This window comes from Heloderma suspectum, chromosome 1 (genome assembly GCF_057233095.1).
Source record: "Heloderma suspectum isolate Gila_16-S chromosome 1, 16-S_ref, whole genome shotgun sequence".
Classification (NCBI taxonomy): domain Eukaryota; kingdom Metazoa; phylum Chordata; class Lepidosauria; order Squamata; family Helodermatidae; genus Heloderma; species Heloderma suspectum.
This window is the reverse complement of record NC_139458.1, coordinates 96,474,250-96,490,021: the sequence shown is the minus strand read 5'-3', so window position 1 is coordinate 96,490,021 and position 15,772 is coordinate 96,474,250. Positions and strand designations below refer to the sequence as shown.

Below are 15,772 nucleotides of genomic sequence, written 5' to 3'. Positions count from 1 at the left end.
GCTTCCACTTGTTTTTGATTAACCACTGTTTAGTGTTACGTGCAAACCCTAAACTGCAGTTAATTTTAACTATAGTTTACAAAAACAAGCCAGTTTCATAAACCAAAGTCTGAAGTTGGGTTATTATAATAAACCATAGCTAACTGCAATTTGTCTAGATTGTCACAACAAGCTACAGTTAGTCCAAAATGGAAGTGAAAGTTTCTAGATTTCTCCTAACAGCTATGCTGGAGGAGAGGGGAAGCTCAGGATGCTAACCCATGGCATAACAAGAATATAGTAGAGCCTTCTGAACTTCTGAGTGAACATACAAAACATTTCAGTAATCAAAGGTTTGGCTAAATTTAGAATATTGTTTACATAGAAAAACACTAATGGATGAAAAGGAACTTATATAACTGTCAGATTAGGGCATTCTATTTTGTGTGAACCTCATTCTTCCAAATGATCCTGAAGTAATTTGTTATTACTCTGAGAAGCTCCAGTAAAGGTACAAAGCCTTTTTTAAGCTGAAGGCTAGAACATACTGGCCTTTCACAGTAACTTAAGACCATCACAGACTGTCAATCATGTAAGTTGGGGAGTACCCAACATGATTAATTCATTTTGTGTTTCCATAATAAATAATGCAGGGTTTAATTGACATTGAGTGCTACAGGCAGTTGCACCTGTTTATTAACAGTCTGTGTCGCTGTCGGTCCTTGTGATATTTTGCACATACCCCACAGCTAAGGAATTATATCTGATCTTAGGCACCATAGCATAAATAAAGAAGAGCTCTGTGACCTTAACGATTCTTTTTCAAGTTAATGTTCAGTGCACTTTGATTTGTGAACTTAGGGCTAAAATGTGCTGTTGCTCAAAGTCCCGAAGTAAAGGCAGGAAGCTGATCTGATGTATGCAAGTCAACGTTGCTATCTCCAGAAATAAGCTTGCAGTAGGTCTAATATACCTGATGCAACTCTTTTATCAACCACTTGGGAACTGGAATAAAATCAGTACTCCCCTCATTCATGGTTTTCTTGCACTGATGGGAAGGAGAGTCCCAAAATGTGATGGAATATCTATCCCATTCAGCAAGATTTTTTTACAATATTGACCTGGGCAAGGATGCTTTCATTATCACCTCGTCCAAACTGCAATTTCTCGTCCCAACATCATGTGAGAAGACTTCTCCATCTTCTCCCTGCAACCTCCAAATCTGGTCTGGGGGGGGCAGTCCCCCAGCCCCCCACAGCAGATTTTGTGGGACATGACTGGGGGGACTGCAAGAGGAAGGGGAAATAATGTTTCACTAATGGTGTCAATTCTGCTGGTGGGTGGAGACTGCCAGATTTTACCCATTGAAATCATGTAGTCAGTCCCAAAGTATTAAATATGTTTGTTGTCTCAAAAAACAAGGCGGAAAGCTTCCTTGAAATTTGGAGAATGTGATTATTTCAGAAGTTAAACTTCAGCATAATAAATTAGAGTTGGATTATTGGAATAAATGCTGCAATAGTGAAAACTCCACAGTCTTGCCTCCTGAAGGGGTGTGGTGTGCACCTTCCACTGTCACATATTTGAAACAGCATGCATCCCATGTAAAACTAACCCCTAAATTTGCACCCATGTTGATATACCCTAAGGAGCTTAGGTGCAAATTCAAGATGCTTGGTGATAAGATGCATGCCTCTATAGAATATTTAAAGTTCCTGGCAGTGAGCCAATGAACAAATCAAAATCAATATCCATAATTTAAAGGGGTGGGGCAGAATTGCACATCCAGAAAGGGCCAGTGTAATGACTTACAGCAGCCAACCATTCCCCAAGCACAAATAGGTTTAGTCTCCATCATTACAGTGGGACAAGAAGATTCACTCTAAACGATATAATTTGTCTTCTTTTGCCAACTCAGTTTTTTTCTGTACTAACTTTATGAATTTATACAAACAGTGACCTTTATTTCATTTGGCTAATATCCTGTGTCTAAAAAGAATTAGTAAACATCATGTTGTTCTGCTCTTGGGTTCAGTGTGCATCTTGCATGTAGAGGCATAAAATCAGTTCAGTGATTGAAAGCCAGTTCCTTCTGGCTCACCCACACCGATAACTCAAAGAACAGGCATCCTCCAAATCTATTAAGCGCCTTCCTGGTATATGCAGTGTTACAGATCATAGCATCGGGGCCTCACTTGCTTCCCCCCACCCTTTACGTCTGTCAATTAGCGCTGTTGTAGATTAATACAAGAAGCTGTCAGTGAGGCAAACCACCAAGCATGTTCAATACTTAATGCAAATAGTATGTATCAGTGGATTAAGAAACAGAAAAACCTCAAGGTGGTGACACAGAGGACAGTGAGAACTCTGCAGTGGAGTGGAAGGGAGGAACTGCTTGTTTGTGGTTCTCATGTTCATTTTAAATTTATTTTACAGCTCCTGTGTGAGGAGTGGGCAAGCTATGGAGTCTTTTATAAGTACCAACCAATTGACCTAGTGAGGTAAGAATAATTTGAAATTTAGAGATACTTCTTGTGTTAAAACCAGGATATTACCCCGCTTTTCTTCTCCAAGTGCTTCCATGTTTGTATGTATGCTGGGTTAAAAATCTGATGATGATGACGATGATGAGTATGTGTGTGTGATAGTTGAAGCATGGCTGGCCGTACCATTAGGCAGAGTGAAGCAGTACTTTGGGCAGCAGACGTTGGGACGTGGCAGCAAGGAGTTGGAGGAGAGAGCTGTTGGTCACACAGCCTGCCCTGCACCCCCTAACCTAGCCTGCTTTATTTATTTCGTGTTCAGATAAAACTTTGCTCTGCCAAAATGTAGCCACCGCCACAGCTTTGTCATTAGCTTGCTGTAGATCATCAACAATACAAGACTCCGGCAGTAATCGACACACCATCAGATGCACTGGGTCTTGGGTTTCTCCACATTCACATAATGTATTGTCGTCAACCAGCAACCCCCACTTAAATAAATTCATCTTACATCTTGGTACCCCCACCCTCATCCTATTCATTGTCCTCCAAACTATATAAGGGAGACTATTTCCAGCGGCCATTTCTTCCTTCGTTAAAATACTCAAGTTGGTACCTAGTCTGCTGCCTTAGGGTGTGGTGAAAGATGCTGTCCCATTGCCAATGCTGAAGAAAGATTCAACCATCAGTCCAGTCAACTTTTGTACATGGAATGGAAAGGGGTGCCATCTTGTCTTTTGCCACAGGCAGCAAAATGTCTTGGGCCAGCCCTGAGTTGCAGAGCTACAACTATCTGAAAAACAATACACGTGGTTAGCAGAAAGCTGCCTCTTTGTTCTGCCCAGATATTTATATATTTTCTTCCTTCTTGCTGTTTCCAAAAGCTGTCATTTTGGCTGTGAAACATTGTCTTTGGAAAATGTCATCTAGAAGCTTGGAGTCAAATGAAATGATCCAAAAAAAAGGGAAATTGAACTTGAGGCTCAGGAGGAAATTCCAGATTGCCCAGGCCATATGGTGATCATCTGGCTGTATCTGGTTTCACAACCAACAGCGGTGCTAAACTGTGGCAAAAATAACTTTTCCAAACTAGCATTTATTGGTTTTGCTTTTTCAACAAATGTACTAGAAATACAATACACAGATCTCAGACAGCAACAGAATCAGATCAAGATACTTTTAACATAAATTGTATAATTCCACATCCCACTGCTCCTGTGGTTCTCAAGTCTTCAGAATTTTACTTCCCCTTTCTAAACTTACTAGATCCTCCATCTCCCACTCCTCCAAACCTGGAAACCTTGTTCAATATATCTGCCCAGATCCCTTTCCAAGCCGTCTGCCTGATGATGAGGACAAATAGCCTGCAGGGAATGAGCAGAAGAAGGCATGGCTGCTTCATCTCCCTCTTCATCAGTGAAGTAAAATGTAAAGGATCGATAGCTTTATCTCCAGCCTGAAGCTACAGGGTAAACAGCAGCTACTGTCTTGAAACTCCCCTTTCACTCATTCCTGTGGAGCTGCAACTTTGGGAAACCCTGAATGTGCCTTTATGTTGCTGTTGTCCCCTGCCATCCCCAGTCCCTCAATTCAAGTATCACCACAGTAGTCCAAACTTGGTAATTGGAGCTGATTGTAAGACAGTATCCATTAGCAGTTCACTCTGACTTATTGTAAGCTTTACTAGGGGAAATCAGCAGGAGAAAGCATTTTTCTCTCTCAACTCCCACTTCATTCTTTCTTCTCTTGGCCAGATATTCCAATATACTGCACATTTATCACATTTATCACATTCGTTTACACAGAATAAAGTAAGGCTTTATTAAAGTAAGTCTCTTTGCTTAGAATCAGAATTGCATTTCTTGCCTTTTTCAACAGGAGGGTCTGTACATTAAGAGGAAGGCAAGACATAATAAAAAATGGTTTTTCATTATTAGGATGAGCAGGGATGAGCCTCAAACTCAGGCACCCTCCTCCCCTTCCTCCATGTACCACGGAAGAAAATTAGAAGGTTCTGTTACTTGTTAGTGGCAAACCACAGTTTGCTGCTATGGTTTGCTCAAAGCATAGCTTGCCCACAAACTAGGATTCCAAACGTGGATCAAACCGTTGTTTGGGATCCCAGATTGTGATCAAACCATGATTTGGCAAATCATAGTTTGCTGATTTTCAGATGTACTGGCAAACTGGTTTGCTTCTAACAAGAAACAGAAGCTTCTGATTCCCTCGTATTCTATTTGCACACGGAGGAAGGGGAAAGGGAATAAGAGAGCATGTGAGCCTGAGGCCCATGCCTGATTGACATCGTAACAATTAACCATAGTTTGTCATTACTTCAGAACTGTGGCAGTGTGAAGAGAGCACCATCCTATAGTGACCAGGATAGCTATAGAAACAGAAGGGCAAACCTGCTTGATAAACAGGATTGAAGGACTTACTTGATGCCTTCAGCCCTGGATCTGTTCCAAGCAGTATGCCATCAATATTTCTCAAAGGGGAAATGCATTCCAGCTAATCAGCAGGGCTTATTTGCTCCTTCAAAGTCAAACCTGCTGTGCGATTCATACTTTTAGCCATGATATTATTTAAGAAATAGTAAACATTACACAGTGTTTTTCGTCTTCAATGTATTTCAGAAAGTACTTTGGTGAAAAGATTGGATTGTATTTTGCCTGGCTGGGAGTTTATACACAAATGCTTATTCCAGCTTCCATTGTGGGGATTATCGTGTTCCTGTACGGTTGTGCAACAGTGGATGAGAATATACCAAGGTAACACATACATGCATGGGTTTCCATGCTCCATGTATTCAAAGCTTCCTCATTCTGTTTTATGACAAGGGGAATGTTCAGTGTACTCAAAGGCATGCTAACTTTATTTTCATAGGAGACCTTGGGTTTTATTTAGAATTTCAGCCATAGTAGTCTTGTATGTCATAATACAAAATGCATTTCAGAATTCAGAATATTTTATGATCCCAACCCAGCCCTCACATGAAGGCATAGTTACGTTGAAGTTTCCATTGTGTGTTAGCTGTCACAGCTGTTTACCCATCAATCCTATGTCACACATGATAGCTGTGCACACATGGTTGCTGTGCACACCTGATAGCTGTTTCAGTGATGAGATTTCTGCTGTGTGCAAAAAAGGGAAACAATCAATTATATACATTCTTAATGCATAACATAACACAACTGAGATAACACCATCTCTCCATGAGGAGAGCAGATCCATTCCTGCTCCTTTGACTGCACAAGGAAGTGACCAAAACCTATGTGCTTCCAATCTCAGCAATATGGAGATAATCAGATATTCATTATGAATGGCTATCCATCTCCACTGTATGTCTGTGGCTGCCAACCACAGTTTATGTGCATTGAACTACTTGCGTTGAGTGCCTATATGCACCACACAGTTTTTGGTACATAAGAATATCTGGATTGTGACCAGAGTGTAAATAATACCTATCAATGGGCATGGAGTATTGAACTGTACATGTGTTTTAATTCTCACATGTGACTTACACTGCTATACTCACATTACATGTAAAAGATAAACCTGTAACTAGCATTGTAGCAGAGTATTAGCAGATAAATGTAGACATTATGGAAGATTGCCAAAGATTTAAGAGCAATCTTTTTCATTAGGAAGCAAAATTCATGGTTTAAGATAAATAGACAGACATCCAACTTTAAAATGCATATGTACGATGCTTTTGCCAATAATACAAGTATTAAGGTAGGTGAACACTCATCTACCACAGTCATAATTAGTTCACTGTTTACAGTTATATTCTCCAAGGATAAGGCTGCAATCCTATGTACGCTTATCTGGGAGTACATCCCATTGAAATCAACAGAGCTTACTTCTGAGTAGACCTGTATCTTACTGCACTGCATGAGATGCAAGGCTAATGAGGTGATACCTTTTACTGCCTCTGCTTAATTATCATTTCTTTGTAATTTGAAGTTTTGTCAGCTTGAATACTCTTGACACCAACAGATGATGTTCAAGAAAAAAGGTATCAGCCTACTTGCTCTATATCTCTCAAGAGTCCTAGTTCACTGTAGCTGCTTTTTAAAGCTTTCAGATGTTTAATTGAAAATAGATCAATATAGGCTACAGGAAACAGAATGAAGCTAATAATATATATTAGTCAAATGCCGCAACAGTATGACAGTATTGTGGTTTATGGGAAATGTCTGCTTTTACTCAACATTTTTGCTTCCTTTTGGTATTTGGCTGAAATAATTTCTGAAGAATATAAAAATAAAATATTAAATATATCTTCCAAAATTTTTACCTATTGAGTGATGAACTTAGCATGATTCTACCCTTAAAAACAGCCTATTTTAAAATAAATAGATTTTTTTTAAAAAAAATTATTAAATTTATTAATCGGCCATCTGGCTGGTCACCCAGCCACTCTGGGTGATGTACAGCATACAATAAAACAGTTTAAAACAATAAAATTCTACAATAAAAACATTTTCTAAAATACCCTAACCCACCCCAAATGCCTGCCTGAACAACCACGTTTTTAATGCACGGCGGAAGCTCATTAAAGAGGGGGCATGGTGGACTTGCCTAGGGAGGGAGTTCCACAGAGTGGGGGCCACCACAGAAAAGGCCCTCTCCCTCGTCCCCACCAGTCTAGCTGTCCTGGCTGGATGGGACAGAGAGGCCATCCAAGGCTGATCTTGTTAAGCAGCCTGTCTGGTGCTGCTGGAGGTGCTCCTTAAGATAGGCTGGGCCGGAACCATATAGGGTTTTAAAGGTCAAAACCAACACCTTGAATTTGGCCCGGAAAACAACTGGTAACCAGTGCAGCTCGTTCAGCACTGGAGTGATGTGATCTCGCCAGTGGCTGCCTTTAATCAGGCGAGCCGCCGCGTTCTGTACCAGCTGCAGCTTCCGAACCGTCTTCAAGCGTAATCCCACGTAGAGCGCATTACAGTAGTCTAAATGAGAGGAGACCAGGGCATGTACTACCGATGGGAGCAGATGGTCGGGAAGGAAGGGGCGCAGCCGCCGTATCAGATGGAGTTGATACAGCGCTGTCCGGCTCACAGCTGACACCTGAGCCTCCATGGACAGCTGGGAGTCCAAAATGACCCCCAGGCTGCGGACCTGGTCTTTCAAGGGTAGCCGTACCCCATTCAACACCCGGTCAACATCCCCCAGCCTCCTCTTGTCTCCCACCAAAAGTACCTTGGTCTTGTCAGGGTTCAGCTTCAGCTTGTTCCTCCCCATCCAGCCACTCACAGTCTCCAGACATTTGGACAGGGATTCTACAGCCAACCTTGGTGAAGATTTGAATGAGAGGTAGAGCTGCGTGTCATCCGCATATTGATGACACCGCACCCCAAACCTCCTGATGATAGCCCCCAGCGGCTTCACATGGATATTAAATAGCATCGGGAAGAGGATGGAACCCTGTGGCACCCCACAAGTGAGTGGCCACGGGTCCGAAACCTCCTCTCCCAGTGCTACCCTCTGGTACCTGCTGGAGAGGAAGGACCGGAACCACTGCAATACGGTGTCTCCAATGCCCAATCCCTCCAGGTGGTCCAGGAGGATACCGTGGTCAACGGTATCAAAAGCCGCTGAGAGGTCGAGGAGAACAAGGAAGGAGCATTCACCCCTATCCAGAGCCCTCCTCATATCATCGACCAAGGCGACCAAGGCTGTTTCTGTCCCATGCCCAAGCCTGAAGCCCGACTGAAATGGATCTAGATAATCAGTTTCTTCCAAGTGTGCCTTCAACTGCATCGCCACCACCCGCTCAATCACATAGATGGATGGATGGATAGATAGATAGATAGATAGATAGATAGATAGATAGATAGATAGATAGTTGGGATAAGGAACTCCCTTAGTAACACAGAAGACTTTCCACTGCCTGGAGCTAGTTTTCTATCAGCTTTAGTTCCAAATTCTGTTTCTGAGCTATTCTATACCTATTCTATTGTATATTAGCAAAAATGAGGCAGTAGATTGAAGTGGTGATAGAGTTTTGGGCTGTACCATTTCAGGCTCTGTCTAGGTGGTAATATATCTGAATGTTCCCCTTGGTAAAAAGATCCCTGAATGTAGTAATCTAGCTCATGAGTGAGAGAGCTACATTAAACCTTGCTGTCTGAAGTAGTTCAGTCCAGAATTCTACCGTTCATCTCATTCTGCGTTGTATAGGTCAGTTGTCAATCTATAGCCCAGATCTACTTCTCTGTCCATTCTATGGCCCTCTTTACACATTAATCACTTGAGGGGGCCATGCAATTAAAGGGGCCCCAAGAGTGCAACATTGGCCTGAGGTCACATGGCTTTTTGGGCCCACTGCTGACATGCACATGTTGAGCATGGACATCTGAGAAAGTGAAGCCCATGTGTGTAGGCTTGCACAGGATCTAGATCTCTGATTGTGTAGGGTTCCAACTCCCATGGAGGCCTGTATACTTGTCTACATGAATAGGCATCCCCTTCACAATTGTTCATGCTCAGTGCATGGGGTTGGGAGTGACTCCAGGGATCCGTGCAGTCTTGGAGGTGGGGTCATTGATATGGCCCCACTGTTCCTTTAATCATGTAAACAGTAGGCTAAAGTTCTTAACATCTCTCTGACATGACCCACCATTACAGACTGTTAGCACAGGCTATATGGGGACTCCCTTTTCCCCAAGAAACTGCTTACTGCTTTTTAAAAAGGAAACAAGACTATACCATCATCTAGTTCAGGCAACCTGGTGCCCTCCAACTGGTGGATTCCAGCATGTCCAGTGGTCAGGGATAATGGGAGTTGTAGTCCGACAATACCCGGAGAGCAGTTTATGATTAATCAGGACTTAAGAAACATGTTAAAACAGCTATGGTAGTTTGCTTATGATTATCATAATTCTCTCTATTTCTGATGTTCAGGCTGTGAATGCCATTACTTATGAAGCTAACAATGGTACCGCCATGCACAAGAGGGAGGTCACAGCTGGCTTGGGGGAACCCCAGGGCTTGCAGAAGTACAAAACATTATTCAGGAAAGAAATTAAGTAGGGAACCCAAAACCAGCCCAATGAGGGCTGAGCATGCTTAGCAGCCATATAATTATGAGTGTCTGTTCAGGGAAAAGTGGGGGAGAGGAAATGGAATGGGTGGAATCCTAAACAGCTGCACACCACACTGCAACATTTTGTTGTATATCTCACTTGTCTTTACTACTAAGTTCAAGAAAAACGTTGACAGTTTGGAAAGCGTTCAGGAGAGAATGTGATAAAGTTCCAGAAGGCAAATCATATGAAGAAAGGATTAAAGAACTGTTTATGTTTAGCCTAGATAAAAGGAGTGGGTGATGTCCTTAGATTCTGGAATTATTTAAAAGGATCTGAGGAAGAAGGGGAACATTTCTTCATCCTGTTTACTGAGTAAAGGACAAGAAGAAATTATTTAAAACCATTTACTTGCCACATTGAATCCCATCTTTCCTCCCAGAAGTTCAGAGAAGCATACATAGATATATGCTGGCATGATATTTAGTAGTGGTGTCTTGTTACTTTGTTAAGCTGTGATTTTATTGTTTTTACTGCTTCTGAATTTTGTAAGCTGACTTTTAAGGAGTTATTTTTTATTCTTCTTTTAGAATACTTTTTTTACGCTCTTACAAAAAGGCTTAGGGATAGAGTTAGTTTCAGAGAAAATGATTTCCCCTGTCCCACCCAGTAATCTTCATGCCCAAACCCAGGCTTTTTCAGTCCAAGTCGACTACCCATCAATATAAGAAGTCAAATTCATTAAAATGCCTTCTTGTATGTATTTAATTTAATTCATTTAAAACATTTATTGGCCACCTTTCAGGGCAGAAGCCTTTCCAAGGCGGTTTACAGCAATAAAATATATAAAAACAGCTTTTAGGGCAGGAAAGCTAAACAAGATGACATAGTGTGACATAGCATGTGTTCCTTCTACCTCAGTCATTTTATGATTTTCCTAAAGTAGAGTGAATGCTTTTCTAAAAAGCATCTCCCAATCAGATCTAGACTAAGAGAGCCATCCTAACTCAAATCTGCTGGGGAGGGGGGATTAGGATGGGCTGCAAGTGCTCCTATGCTGTCAGAGAGGAGCTCGCTCTGCCAGTGGGTGGAGGCCCCAGTATGCCCTGGTGTGCCTGTGGAAAGCTCTGTGGTAGACCCCGAAACTAAGCTTTCCAGTGGCATGGTAGAAGCAGCCTTGGATCTGCTGGATCCAAAGCCCCCCTGTTCACCCTAGAGACCCCAAGACTGAGCATATTACCTATAACAGCCTGGAACTCACTTAGGTAATTTCCTCCCTACTGAAATCAAGAGGTGGGAAGAGACAGTTGGAAAAAAGAAAAGAAAATAACTATGGTAGTTCTCTCTGGCAAAAACGTAACCCCCTCCCTTCGTGGCCAGCACAAGCCACCACTTTACCTTACTTCCAACCACATTTAGGATTCTTCTGCCCATTAGTTGAACTTAGTTCACCAAGACTTAATGACTTTCAAAACAGCCCCCCCACACACACACTTGCTTTTGGTAAATCTTGCCTGATGAAGACATCTGGAGATCTTGAAAGCTTGCCCACAGCTTTGCGCACATTTGATTGGCTCTTATGAAGGCATTACCTGACCATGAATTTTGGGATTTTACTAGAGATTGAGCTCCACTGAACCCAATGGGACTTGCATCTGAGTAAACTTGCATAGGATCATGCTGTTAGCGCAGGTTCCTCTTAAGGCTGTTCCAGAAAAAGGCTCAGCCTTGTACCTTGTATACCTTGTATACAGCCTTTGTCACATTCATATAGATGCTAATCTAAATGTATGGGGGGGGGGGTCCCATGAGGGGTAACAAAGCAAGTGTTAGTCCACTTGGGACAAATTCTGTTGCAGTTTCCAAAGCTGCCTTGACCTCATTATTTACTATAATTCCTGGCAAGAGGCAAATTCTAGTTAGAGACAGGTCCTGTACAGAAATAATATCTTAATCATTGTTAAGAGAATGAGAATAGGTTGTAATCTTGCACATTGCCTCCCCACACCCAGTGTGAATTAGTTCCTTCCATGTCATGGCATTACATCTGCATTGTGCTATAAACAAGGTTAACATTACCTAGGATTAGCTTTAACTGATGTCTGAAGACCAGATTCAAACTCTGGTTATCAAACTTATCAAAGAAAGTGAAATTTCCTCTTGTGTATTTGCGCTATTCAACTATACCACAGTGCCACCTAGAGGTTATGTAGTGGAAAACCAGGAAAGGAGTCTCGCCTTATGTAGTGCAGTTCTGTAATCCTGCAACAAAACTGAAAGTAGATACAGCAGATTAACAGCCATTTAACAGCCTCGTGTAGAAAAGCTGAATGTCTCAGGAGATTCAAATAGAAGATCTTAGTGCTCTTCTGCAGTCTCCCAGGCTAATGTTGTCTAAAGCATTTAACAGCCCAAGCCGAAGATACTGCATCAACACAGAAATATTTAGATTAATACAGTATCACAAAACACAAACCAGCAGAGATAACAACAACATAATAGGTTCACATGTTTTAAGTTAACATTTTCCAGTTTGTAAAAAGAAATACATGATAGTACTTCTTTCCTGGCCTTTCTAATCTATCATGTATATTTGTATTCTACGTTTTTGCCAGTACTTTATGCCGCTTTATGTAGAATCTGAAATGGAAAAATCATGAAAAACAGGTTGTGACGGACCTGTCAGATAAATGTGCCTTGCATATAAGTTACAAGTCAGAGGGGAGCACAAGGCAAAACCAAGCTTGAAAAATGGGATGTATTCACTTTACATTTACTGCTTGCTTTCCCTCAGCATGGAGATGTGTGACCAGAGAAACAATATCACCATGTGTCCCTTATGTGACAGCACATGTAGCTACTGGAAATTGAGCTCTGCTTGTGCTACAGCTCGGGCAAGCCACCTATTTGATAACCCAGCAACTGTCTTCTTCTCGGTCTTCATGGCTCTATGGGGTAAGAATGTCTGCATGACTTTCGTAGGCCTGGGCTTTGGTTGGGGTCTTCAGTTTGGTTACATGCATAAGAAAACAAAGTAGGAGGATAAATCAGTGTTTTTACAATTCAACAGTTAATTATATGTAGTCCCTTCTTTTCCTCTTCTCCCATAAAACTGTCATGCTTATATTTATGTTCTGAACTGAAGGTTAAAATGCAGAAAGTTGCTTAGATGAATATAAAATTAAGCATTTGCCATAAAATTGCTGCATGGCATGTATAGATAGCATTACGGGGATTGCATAGCTTGCCAACAAAATCTATTTGCAGACTTGGCTTCCAAATTAGACTATTGGAGAAGAGATTTATGGGGGAGGGGGTTCTTACACAAATGGTCTTTAACTTCTCAGAACAAAGCAAGGTTGAATAATGGCCAAGCTTCTAAGTGCATTAGTGTTATCAATAGGATGGTGTTTGTACCTCTCAAGGTGTCCTTTTATTTTTGAGGGGCATCCCACATTTGCAAAAACTCTTCTGTGGTCTACTATTGAGATGCTGTAGCAATTGAGAATGATGTATTAAATGGACTATGAAAAACCAAGGAGAAAAACTGAGATCTACACATAAAGTCTAAACATAAGTAAGGGTTTTCTTCACATGAACATATGACTTGCACAAACCCTCATCAGAGTTCCTGAAAATGCAGGGTGGGTGGTGCCTGGATGTGCATCCCCACACATGCACCATATGCAAGAAATAACGTGTTATAGGTGTTTTCACATATAAAATCACTTGCATATATTCCAAGGTGATCAATGACTTCTAGTTGTGATGGCTATATATTACCTTCAGTATCAGAGGCAGTATGCCTCTTAATACCAATTGCTGGGGAACACAAGCAGGAGGGTGCTATTGCACTTATGTCCTGCTTGTGGGCTTCCTATAGACATGGTTGCCCACTGTGGGAACAGAATTTTGGACTAGATAGGCACCATGGCTTTTCTTAGGTTCAATCTGGAGACCATGTTTAATGCATTTCATATGCAGAATGCACAACCCAAAGTGCTGATTTTGACCTATAAGTTTCTGAACAGTCTGGGATGAGGTACCTTCTCCACATGTCCCTGCCTTTAGTGGTTAGTCTGGTGGCTACTGGAGAGAAAGCCTTTTCTGTGGTGACATTGCCATGGTTGTGGAATTTCCTTCTCCTACAGCTTTACCTGGCATTGCTGTTACTGTCTTTTAGATGTAAGGCTAAATCTGTCTTGTCCGCCTATGCTTGAACAATATCTCATTTTTAATTGATCAAGGGTGCAATCCTATGCATGTTTAGACAGAAAAAAAGGCTTATGACTCCCAGCATTCCCCCAGCCAGCAATGCTGGCTGGGGGAATGCTGGGCGTTTTAGGCCTTTTTTCTGTCTAAACATGCATAGGATTGGGCCTCTAATCTACTTCCTAATTTAGTTTGGCTGCTGATTTTATTTTGTATATTTTTTGTTGGGATTTTTTACCTTTTTAGTTTTCGTTTTCATTTTGTTTTTGTAGTTACTGGGTGATTTTGTTTCCTTTGATGGTGTATTGTTTTATTGTTTCAGTTGAATTTGTAACGGGGGGCAGTTGGACAATGTTCAGACTATCATATATGAGATAGACGATGCAATAATTTGCACATAGAACTAAAAGTCAACAGTTCTCAAGGTCCAGTTGTTCTGAGATTGCCTCCATTGCTTTAGAGCAGGGGTAGGCAACCTGGTGACTTCCAGATGTTTTGGACTACAGTTTCAATAAGCCTCAGCCAGTTTAGCCAATGGTCAGGAATTATGGGAGCTGTAGTCCGAACATCTGGAGGGCACTGGGTTGCCTACCCCTGCTTTAGAGGAAGAAGGAAAGAATGTGAACCCATCCTGTGTTCCATACTCTCATTGTTTTTCCAGCTATTGCCTACAGAAGATCTACTAGCGCTTGTTTGAGCATGCACTGTCCAAAATCCAGTGCAGGAGGAAAAACCTGTCTTCATTTACTCATGTCCCTCTTATCCTTTGAAACTTGCAAATGTAATCAAAAAACTATGGGTGGTATCCAGTTGGCAACTCTCTGCTGACGGAAGGCATCCATCAGTGCAACAGGGAGGAGAGGGATTTTCAGCAATCCCCCCTGCAGCCAGTGCTCTGGAGGGTTGGGGGACCTTTGGGAACAGTGTGGCAGGTGGTGCAGGGGTCTGCAGTGGGGGCTATGAGAGTTGGTGAAAATCTCTGCCCTCCCCATTCCACCTTCCAACAGTGGAGGGACACCAGTTGGAACTCACCCTTTAACTATTTCGTAAAGGCCCGTAAACCCCAGAGGTGCTTCCTAAGGCTTAATTCACACATTTAATTCTGAGGTGGCAAAGAATACATTTGAAGGGTTTATCATCATATTTTCAAGTGGGGAGATACCTAGTAGTTCTTATATGGTACTCTTCAAACCTGAGTGCTGTTCTGCATAAATGTTCGGAAAAAGAGACCGTAAGGTCATTGCCTACAGATGTTGGAACCTCAAAATCAGATGTGCCAAATAGGCCCACTTTGCACATGACATTTTTTTCAATATAGGTATTCACATGTAGGAGGAAAATTGTGCAGGCTTCTGCTTTGCCATGTGTATGAAACCACAGTTCAGTTCAGCTCCCTACAATTTGCCTTTCCCCAGGAATTTTGGTATATAGTCTGGCCAAGGCAATAAACCATAATTTCAGAAGTAGCAACTGCAGTGCAATGCATTCCAAGCTCAATGAGTCATACCTGCTCCTGCATACCTCATGGCAGGAATCTATGCGCTCAGTCTTGCACTCCGCTGGCTGTGAGGATCAGAGAGTAAAGCTGAAATAGATATGTGAGGAGCCTATCCAAACATAGCAAATTAAAACTTAACTTCTAAAAATGCACTAAGAAATACTTTAATCCAAGGTGCACTGTAATTTCTAAATGTGTTCACATAGGAAAAATAAACGTCGACATTTTTTCATGAGATGATATAAACAGGTGTACGTCCCTTTCCCCCCCTGTATCTGATTCGGAAAAATGCTATGTGACTCAGCTTTCGCGTGCCATTTATGATAGTCTTTCATATGTTTGCATCTATCTTGGGTCACAGATGTGACTTGCAGAAGTGTCAGTGATAAGAGCACAAGCTTTGCATGCAAAAGGTCCCAGGTTCAGCCACACCATCTGCAGGTAGGGCTGGGAAATACCACAGTCTGATTGGAGAGCCACTGCCAATCAGTGTAGACAGTTCTGGGGTGGATGGTCTGACTCAGTCTAAGACAGCTTCCTATATATTCAAGGAACAAGTGTGA

General features: G+C 41.9%; 1 protein-coding gene across 1 annotated transcript in view; it reads left to right on the top strand.

Moving 5' to 3' along the window:
• The window catches only part of ANO1 (anoctamin 1), a 177,990-nt gene that overhangs the window by 104,224 nt on the left and 57,994 nt on the right, over positions 1 to 15,772 (top strand). The window contains exons 12-14 of the mRNA XM_084852047.1: positions 2,416 to 2,480; positions 5,099 to 5,233; positions 12,294 to 12,454. Coding sequence (XP_084708173.1) covers positions 2,416 to 2,480; positions 5,099 to 5,233; positions 12,294 to 12,454 — 361 coding nt within the window. The remainder of the gene's footprint in view (positions 1 to 2,415; positions 2,481 to 5,098; positions 5,234 to 12,293; positions 12,455 to 15,772) is intronic.